At 39.2% G+C, this 10,630-nt stretch overlaps 1 protein-coding gene across 1 annotated transcript; it reads right to left on the reverse strand.

Moving 5' to 3' along the window:
- Nucleotides 1-5,269: 5,269 nt before the first annotated feature.
- On the reverse strand, nt 5,270-10,588 carry LOC135464484 (collagen alpha-1(XII) chain-like). The gene is made up of 6 exons (XM_064741908.1): nt 10,433-10,588; nt 8,874-9,443; nt 7,408-8,364; nt 6,916-7,212; nt 5,813-6,382; nt 5,270-5,274 (listed from the first exon to the last, which is right to left on the reverse strand). The coding sequence occupies exons 2-6, from the start codon at nt 9,361-9,363 to the stop codon at nt 5,270-5,272; spliced, it is 2,319 nt and encodes a 772-aa protein (XP_064597978.1). The 5' UTR covers nt 9,364-9,443; nt 10,433-10,588.
- Nucleotides 10,589-10,630: the final 42 nt, after the last annotated feature.

Consider the following 10,630-nt stretch of genomic DNA (forward strand, 5'->3'; position numbering starts at 1 on the left):
TTTCATGAGGAGTTGAACTAAAGGCATTACAAAGCGGCTAAAATTCTAGAACAGAACAGCGTTTCTACGTTTAATCCAAGTTTTAATTTTTAACGTAGAAGCATTCTGAAAAAAATTTATGAAAACTGTGAAGATTTGAGAAACTCCTAAACTCACATGGCATTTGTGGTTTGTCATAGCGAAGATATGTACGAAGTTTCAGCCCAAAGGATTGAAACATTTCGAAACAGCCCGGTAAAAAAGAATTAAAGTGAACAACAGTAAATGATCCCGAAATGTTGCTAAAATACACCACAGGGCCCGAAACTGGAACTTGTTTAATTGTCCGGGCAATATCATTTGCCAAGTTTAAATTACAATATGATCATCCTTTTTGAAAGTCCGCAAAACTGCTAAAGTGGACAAAAGTGGCAATATATTTGATCAGGGAAGAGGGAACAAGGTGAGATTTGAACTAGATGTGTAACTGGTAATGGTGAAGCTGTGTACTGAGTCTTTAATAAATATTTTGGATTAATGACTTATAAACTAACATACTGTAGGTGATGTGAAATATGGATACTTATCAGAGGCAGATAAAGCGATATGGTGAAGTACATTATAGATGAAAGACCATTAAACGCTCTCCAGAAAAATAGCCCCATGTATATTTTTTTAAAAATTTTTTTAATACAGTCAACTGCATTTGAACTTGTGGATTCTACTGTGGTCTTTTCTGACCCAGTTGGGATAAATGACGTCATATGTGACTTTTGCCACTTAATACATACAGACTGCTACATTTTATCAATCTTCAGGCCACTTGTCTTCGCCAATGGGGAAGTTTCGAGTTCGAGCACTTTTGTCGTTAATATTAAAACAGATGTACTGTACGATGTGACTTGTAGAAAATGTTAGACACACTTTGATGATATTAATTTACCGATCACTTTCCTCGCCGTGTTCCTCACACACAACTTACACCTCTTTCCTCCAAATAACTTTCTACAAATCTTTTTTCAGAAGCCCATGTTGTAGTCAACCCGATCAATAATAGTTGCCTGATACTTGGACAGGTCAAAGGATACAATCGGACTTTTTTTACCCTTAGCGATAAAAGAGTTTTAACTCAAAACTCCACCTATTATTTTTTGGAAAGTATGATAATACACCTGTGGAACTGGGCAGTCTCCGGTCCTCTTTTAGAATTTTGTCCGTCACTGAAAAGACAGAAGAGGCAGTTACCTATTATATCTTTTTAGGATTGAATATAACACAATGTAACCTTATTTATTACACCAGTCATTTATTTATTCATTTATTTAGTTCACTGGTGTTATATTTCACTTATACGACGGCGGCCAGCATTATGGTGGGAGGAAACCGGGCAGAGCCCGGCGAAAACCCACGACCATCCACAGGTTGCAGCAAGACCTTCCCACGTACGGCAGGAGAGGAAGCCAGCATGAGCTGGACTTGAATTAAGAGCGACCGCATTGGTGAGAGGCTCCGGTCTCATTGGTCTGCGCTAGCGCATTAACCAACTGAGCCACGGAGACCCCCCCCCCGCCATTTCAGAACTACCAATATGTAACAATGGCACATAAAATAACAGCCATACTGTCATTAATATTTCTGGTAATTATAATAATGTGAATTGTCATGAACGATTTTTAATTTCTATTATTCCAAGTATTACTATTACTATTGTTACTATTGGGTATAACAATATAAATTAACAACATTTTCATTTTTGGTTGTTTCCCATGTTGACAATGTTTATTTCCTTTCCTTTTACACTAAAAAAATGATTTGTTAAATAACAGAAAATCAGTTATCTGAGTGATGGTAGAATTTTTTGTTATTGCAGCAGATTATTGTTAAATATAACTTACGTGTTCTATTAATTCAATATTACCACTCTGTTAGACTAATAAGATATTGTGTTGAAAATGACACAATATTGCGTTATTATAACAGAGTACACTCCAGCACCACTCAGACAATAAACATTCCGTTAAAATTATTTTTTCATTAAACTTAATATTTTAAAAAGAGATGAAACTGAAAGTGGTATTTTGGGGGCTAAACAAATAAATATGCCTAATTCCTTACCAGAGCTTGGTAATGTCTTGATATCAATAGATGCCTCGGTGGCGACTTCTAAAAATAGTAACCATATTTTTCGTTAAGCTGTGTTGGTCTTGAAATGGAGACATTTGTATTTTATCACAATTTTACCACAGGGTGGAAGCGGGTTGGCTTCAGTTTAAATCAAGGGTTATAGATTGTGTGCACATTTTGGCACAGCTATAAAGATAAGTGTTTGTCGTATTTGCAGCTTATTCGAAGTAATTGGAACATAAGCGACGTGTTACATTTATATTTCTGCCTTTTAATAAATAAGGTTTTAAGGGAAAACTGGTGACGTATAACTCATCTATTGCATTGAAAAAGAGGTGAATTAAGTTTGGGTCCGAGTCCAACGGAATGTGCTATGTTTTGCAGTTGGTAAGCATTGACTTTGATAGTCCGGTATGTGTCACCCGTAAACTAGTAAGTACATATCAAAAAGAGTCCTTAAATTTAACTATAGATATCTGGAGTGATGAAGGATAAATTTCCAGTCAAAATTTATCCGCGGCCCTGACACTATCGGCGGATGTCGTTAATTTCAAATTGCACTTTTAGAACGGACCTTTGCACTCACGTTAAAGAAAGACGTACTTCGGTGAATTTTCTATTCCGGTGCTGATTTTCATAATTTTGGAAATTCAAAAAAAATTCAAAAATGTGTGTATAATATGTAATACATTTGTGCATATTGTAGGAAACATTGTAGGAACTAAGCGACGCATAACGCTCATATAAAGATGTTCTAAATGTGCACATTGTAGGAACTAAGCGACTCATAACAATAAAATTGTTCTAAATGTGCATATTGTAGGAACTAAGCGACGCATAACGCTGATATAAAATTGTTCTAAATGTGCATATACTAAGCGACACATAACGTTCATATGAAATTGTTCTAAATAGGCATATTGTAGGAACTAAGCGACGCATAACGCTCATATAAAATTGTTCTAAATGTGCATATACTAAGCGACGCATAACGCTCATGTAAAATTGTTCTAAATGTGCATATTGTAGGAACTAAGCAACACATAATGCTCATATAAAATTGTTCTAAATGTGCATATACTAAGCGACACATAACGCTCATTTAAAATTGTTCTAAATGTGCATATTGTAGGAACTAAGCGACGCATAACGCTCATATAAAATTGTTCTAAATGTGCATATTGTAGGAACATATGCAATTGTTCTAAATGTTCTAGACATTTTAGGACTTCAGCCACACACATGTTCATTCGTTAAAATGTATTTTGATGGCCCTCAGCTTTCTTTCGATATTATTTCCTTTCAACATGAATGATTTCCTCCCACCATAGTACGAGGCTCCATCTTACGAATGAAATACATTGACCAAAGAGATTGAGTGTGAGTGTTCTTCTACTACTGACGTACTATTTTGTTCGATTTCTCCTCTTATCCACAAGCCTGACACCCGTTACTTGAGAAGATGACACATCTTTGATTTTTTGGATTTGATTGATGTTCTATGACGTTCTGAAAAATATTTCACTTACACGACGGCGGCCAGGATTATTGATGGGGGTCATAAAGCTGACCGCCTTGGTATAGGTGACATATTCTTGAGCACGGCGTAAAATGTCATTCAAGTAAATAAATAAATAAATAAATAAATAAATAATAGTGGGAGAAAACTGGACAGAGCACAGGGGAGACATATTTATGAGTATTGCGTCACAATCCGATTAAAGAAATAAATGAATATAATTTATCGATTATGTAGCCAGCCGCTCACACTTTTAATGTTTTACCTTAATCCAATATTATCAGTTTGTCATTGATCTCAGCTGAGTGATCTTTTCTTTGAATAACTAGATAAATGCAATAAAGGTTGTGAACAGATCATTTGAAGCTGCAAAGGCAGTTTTTCCAAAACGATACCAGAATCAGACGAAGGAGCGTGAAAACTATGCAAATAGTTCTTCAGAGATGAAGGGGTAGATGTCAATATTTTTTGAATGGTGGGTATTTGGAATAACCTCGTGGTATATATCGTCTTTGAAAAATAATATTCTTCATAAAAATGTGACATGTGTAATAAATTTGTTTGAATGTAAATTTTTTGAAAATATTCAGACTCATACAATTAAGCGGAATTATGATAATGTTTATAAATATATTAAAATCTACAAACATGATCAAAATCCAGGTTAATTACATTTGTTAGCTGAAAGTAAAAGAAAGCTAAAATGTTAAGTAAGGCCCAACATACAGACAACTGAAAACTATGCGTCAAATATTTTCATATTTTTTTTAGATTTTTTGAGTGTGTTGAAAGGCATTTAAATATTTGAATACTATGGTGGGCTCTATGGGCCATACTGATGGTATTGAGGAACTCTGACGTCACGTCACCTTTTTTCCTGATGTTCTCCCGAAGGAAGGAAATTTTCGGAACATTATTTAGGTAATCATTTATGCATAGGTAAAAAGAGTTACATCCTCATTTATAACATTATTGCGCACAATCAATATATACAACGAGGTGGTCAAAAATATCCATAACAAGACCACATTTACAGATAACTTTTCGCACTCTGCCATCTGAACCTGACGTAAAGATTATGTTTTCTGTACCTTTAAGTTTCCAACTGCATCATCATGTCGGGTGTCTTCTGCATGGCGAGTCGCAGTGGCACCGTTGTTAATGTGGCGGTATTGAGAATGGCCTACTTCATAGACAATCACTCAGCTAATGTATCTTTCACGTTTTAGGCTTAAGACCACAGTGGTGAAGTACAAATATAGCAAGCTGTATAGTTGGTCCGTATTTAGTCTGTTCATCGAAACCACAGTCACAAACAGTAAAGCTACAAAAAAAAAATGACGTTTACCTGTCGGTTGCCAAGGTGACGGAGACTTTGCAACGGTTATTCTGTCAACTGCATGAAACAAAATAAAGACATTTTAATGTTGCTCAATGCAAATAATGTAACAAAAGAAGGCCAAAGAAAATTTACATTCTGCGCAAAAAGGTATCATAATTTTCAGATCTTCGAAGTCCCAAAGTGAAAGAAAGAGGAGCTCAAACAATGCATGAAAGCTTGGCTGTCGTAATATAAATGAATTATTCTTCAGTACGTCGTGAAGTGTCAATCCATTAAATAAATAAATAAATAAATAAATAAATCTATTATCCTAAAAGAACAGAATTTCCAATTCAGACAAATCACATAGTTCTTAAAGTTATTAACTCTGCTTTTTAGCACAGCATCTTTGTATTTCATCTGGATTGATGGCATTGCCCTTTAGTGGAATCCATTATATGTGTCGGTATCAGAATTACAGGGCATCCTGCTCGATTTAGGCCGATTTAATTTTTCCCAAAATAAATGTGTTTGCTGATTTACTAATGGAACTGCTTTTTAACGCCAAACTTCAGGAAATTTATTTTTAATTCGATGGTGAGGAGTTTTATGGGTGGGGAGAACCGGATAAAACAACCAACCTTTGGTGAATTACTGACAAACTTTTCCAACGGTTTTACACAGGAAGAATGAATGAATGAATGTATAATTATGACTTAACGCCACATCGGCAAATAGTTTAACCATATAGGGCCGAGAACATGTTTAAAAGAAAAGGCAGTGAATGGTTTTCTCCACATGTGGAGCCACACGGAAAGCTGTACGTTAGTCGAGTTTTACAACAAACTTGTAGCGAGAAGTCGACTTACCCCCAAACACGGCCCTCTCTAGATCGTCTCTAATGGACATGAGATCCCCTGACGTCAGCACGTCAAAACGGTACGTCAACAACGGTTGGCTGGACACTTTATCTAGTTCCGAGGTATCCTTCACTCCTATCCCTACAGCGTAGATTTCGATTCCTTGGCGTTTTGCTGCTCGTGAGGCAGATTCGATTCGTTTGGTGTTTAGGTCAGAAGGACCGCCGGAAAATATCACAGCAATATCCGGTATAGAAGGACGGTCCCCTTTAGTGGGTTTGAACATATCCCTCCTGATGGAACGTAATCCAGCGAACAAGTTAGATCCTCCGGGATTGTACGGAATTTCCCGAATGGCGCCAATGACGTCCTGTTTTGTATCGTAGCTATTAAGGTTAAATCGAGGCTCCGCTTCGGTGCTGTACGTCAAGACGCCAATTCGAACTTTCCCGCCGTTGATATCAACGGATCGAATAAAATCCACAGCAAAAGTCTTCACATTGTCGAAGTCCGAAGCTGAAAGGCTGGTCGATGTGTCTAGCATGAGGACAACGTCCTTCCGAGCTGCCAGCAGAGGTTCTGGAAGGAAAACACGGACCCAGTAATGTATAGGAGACGTACAAAAAACTACCAAGAAAAAGCGAGATGTGTTTGAGCCATTTAGCTGTATAACTTTATCACATGACAGGAAACACCCGATGAAAGGTGCCTGCGAAGTTTATAGGCATGAATTGGACAAAGAACTTTTGCATCTTTCTGCTTGTGCACAGAACAGTGCTTTCCATGCTATGTCCATTTTCTATAATGCATGAGCAGATGTTTAAAAAGTTGGACTCAAGCCAACCTAGAGATATACATCTAGTGATATGCGTGGAACGGTGTTTACCCAAAATACATAGTGTTCACACATAACGGTAAAAATTTCATTTGAAGGGGCTATGTCATCTGGGATCCCAAAGGAAGGAATGAATGATTCGAGCTTAACTGTATTGCAGCCGCATCGTGAAAAGAGTACGTAAGAACATATTTAAACTCAGGTAAGTTGGCTAGTTCCTCCTACAGATTATACGAAGAAAAGGAATGGAATTTTAGATACAGTATTACTATTTTACCTGCACCCTTTATCTCATCGACTGGTATCTCTACAGGCGGCTGGATGATCTCCCTGTGTTCAGGGTCAATCTTGTGTGTTTGCAGTGTCGGGAGGTCAATGTCCGGCGTTTCAGTTGAAGTCATTGGCTTGGCAGATGTTACATCCTTGTGTGTGATGGATTCAGTCACGGCCGGGACTGTGTCTCTCTGTGTGATTTTGACCGAAGCCGTTGTTATTGTTTCCTTGTCGTATGACTCTGTGATTTTCTTGAATGTATCGGTGGTATCTGGTATCGGTAACAGTTCACCAGAGCCTCCTGTAAGTTAATTAACTCACATTAGCAGAGCATGCCGATACGTCTTAAATTAAACTCACATTAACAGCGTGGATATTACAATTAGACAGCTCAAATACTACCACGTGTTATCACACCTCGTGCATCACTTTTTTGTTGTATCTTTTCATAATTGTTATTAGAAAGGTAAACGTCTTAAACACATTAATTTATTACCTTCTAAAATGTCTTCTACATCACCCGTTGTTTCCGGAAGCAGTGTACCGCTTATCTCAGGCTTTACGTCTGTCATAAAAGTTGTCTTTATAGGGATCTGTCTGTCTGACTTAGTCACTCTGTCTCCAGTTTCTTCCTCTCCGTCTGGTGATATAAACATTCTATCTGGAGTCGACGGAGTCTCCGTCACTCTTTCGAATGTCACTATGTCTTCGTCGGGACGCACAGTTTTCGCAGTCGGCTGTTTCCCTGTCACTGTTTCTAATGTCACTATTTCTGCGTCGGGAGTCACTGTTGTCCTTCTAGGTATCACTGTCCTGCTTACCGTTTCTGGAGTCAAAGTCTCTCGTTCTTCTGGTATTATGTCGCTGTCGTATGTCACACGTTCCCGTTCAGGTGCCAAAATGTCCGTCTCCTCCGAGGAAGCAGTCACAGTCTCCAAGTCTCCCACTTTTCCTGTCGTCGGCGGAATAAGTGTCTTGCCTACCTGAGGCTTAACGCCGGTTATATACGTCACGTCTGCTGTTGTCCTCTCTGCTTCTTCTTCAGGCTGTATAGTTTCTTGTCGTTCAGGCATTATCTTTCTGTCCGGAATCACCGTCTTCTGGTCTGTTGTCGTCCTATCGATGTCGTCAATCGCAGGTGTCGTTCGATCCGGTTTTCCTGTAGTCACGCCCTCACCTCGCCTTGAACTCTCAACTACCATTGGTTTCTCAGTGAACCTTTGACCTGTCTTAATTGACGTCATTGCCTTGCTTTCATCTGTCACTGGTGAGAACCTCTCGGGCTCTGATGTCGTGATCTCATCTTTTTTCGTTGTCAGTTCCATCGTTCGTTTTGTCGTTCTAGTACGCGGTGAGTCGGTTTTCAGTCGTGTCTCGGGAATGGGAGTGAGTTTGTCTACAAGCGGAACGGTGTCTGCATCCGGAACACCGGAAGTAACGGTAGTCTCAGCTTCTGAAAAAGACGTAACCAGTAGGTTATACTCTAGAAAAGCACATATACATTGCGCTTTAGTAATATTGGCCTTCGGCCTTTTCTCTTACTATGAGGCTCCACCTTATGAGGATGAGTCAAGGCATAACCCGCAATAATACTTTGGTCTGATGCGTCACCGCCTATCTGATTAACCAACACTTTAAGAGCATTGTACTTATCTGAACTGAGCCATAATGATACATTCTGAAAACAATGAATTCACTACATTATAAATTTACATTGGGTTCCGAATATTACTCTGTTTCTGTTTTTCCTTATTTACATATTTTCTGTTTATTTATTTGATTGTCGTTTAACGCCGTCACTTACTTGACAGCGGAAAAGTCTGCGGGTGGAAGAAACCGAAGAACCTGGCGTAAACCACCGACCTTCAGGTACCTGTTTTTTTGTAATGCACTGTTATCGACATATTATATGTTTTTCTTCAATGCAGCATTATTGACATATTATATATAAATAACAAATACCTCCAAAAACAGTTTCCACCAATTCGTCACGAGTGTCATGAAGGGACTCAAAGTCCTGGGTTGTTATTTTGTAGCCTTGCACTGGTTGACTCACGACCTTATCAAGTTCCGCCGTATTGGATAGGCCAACACCGACGCCATAGATGGTAATCCCTGCTCGTCGGGCCGTCTGTGCCGCAGGAAAAACCCACTGGGTGCGGAGGTTGGACGGCCCACCGGAGATAAGTACAGCGGCGTTCTGGACATCTGGTCTGTCTCCCTTGTTTGGCTTGAAAACATTGCGCCAGGCCGCCCTAATGCCGCTGCCAAGGTTGGACTTGCCAGGAGTATAAGGAATTTTGTCGATTGCTTTCATGACGTCGGCCTTGTCACCGTAGTCGTTCAGACCAAAGTGCACCCGTGGTTGCGTCCCGTAGCTGACAACTCCCACTCGCACTTTGTCGTTGTCAATATCTGCCCGGTCTAACACATCCTGGACGTAGTTGAGCATCTTGCGATGTTCTGACGGCGAGAGGTGCTGCGAATTGTCTAAGAGGAAGACCAAATCCCTCTTGGCTGGTAGAACAGGTGCTGGACACGGATAAAAACGTATATTAAGACTTATCTGAAGTGACACAATAAACATACATTCGTTTACAGAAAATTACTTAAAGGCAAAATTTATTCGCCAAATAGCTTTAAAAATAACTACACTAAAAATAATAACTCTAATCGCACTAAAATACCTTTTTGTGACTGAAAACTATTCACAGGATAGAGGTTTTTAGATGCGACAACCGGATGATGATAGATGATATCTTAGATGATATGCCTCCCCGTCATGCGGTTGGTCTGTAAAATTGCAGGCATGTCCGTATACATAACACGGGTCCAAAGTACTCTGTGTGGAATGTCCCGGCTATTGCAGATTTACATATAAAGTTTCCATAGGAAGGAAACGGACTTTTTCAGTTTTTCACGCCTGACATGTCCCTGCCGTTTATCGACATTTTGGCACATGAGCCCAGGTGTTAGTATCCACTACTCACCATTTTTTCAGCAAGGAGTTTGTTAGCCAGCGAGAGAAGTGCTTTCGTTTATGTACAGATTCATTCACTCATATACACGCTCACCGCAATGTCAATCATCTCAACAGCCACCAATCAATAAGATGATACGTGTAACTGACGAGTGCATTCTGGTTGAAAGTTAAGTAAACGCCTAGTTTCTACTATTCTCCTGTGGATTTTCGTGAAAAGTGTAGGGATATTGTTGGGACTCACAATCATGTGCATGATAAGCAAACAATTGGAAACATGTCAGAGCTGGTACATTGTCGGCAAGTGGCCGCTGATTGGCCGGAGCTTTCAGTAGCAGTATTAAATGTGTGAAAGCTACGTAATTAAAATACACAGGAAATGAAACTTACAACAACGTTCATATTCTACATAACTGAAACTTAGCGCGGTATGTTGACTTTTATGCAAGAGAAAAAAAAAACGATACAGAAAAGAACATTGACATTTAAAAATAGATTGTAGTTCTGAACACATGAAATCCACGTAAATATTTCCACACACCTGGTCTGAATGTTTTTCGTGGCGTAGTCGTCTCGGCGCGGGCTGTTGTCGTTGTTGTTAATGGCTCAGTTGTGGTTACCTCCTCGGTAGTTGTTTCTGTGCTTGTTGTTGTGCTTGCAGTCGTTGTTGGCGTTGTTGTTGTTGTTGCTCGCGTCGAAGTTGTAACTGAGATAGATATATAGCTAATGAGTTTTGCAC

Source organism: Liolophura sinensis, chromosome 4 (genome assembly GCF_032854445.1).
Source record: "Liolophura sinensis isolate JHLJ2023 chromosome 4, CUHK_Ljap_v2, whole genome shotgun sequence".
Taxonomy (NCBI): Eukaryota; Metazoa; Mollusca; class Polyplacophora; order Chitonida; family Chitonidae; genus Liolophura; species Liolophura sinensis.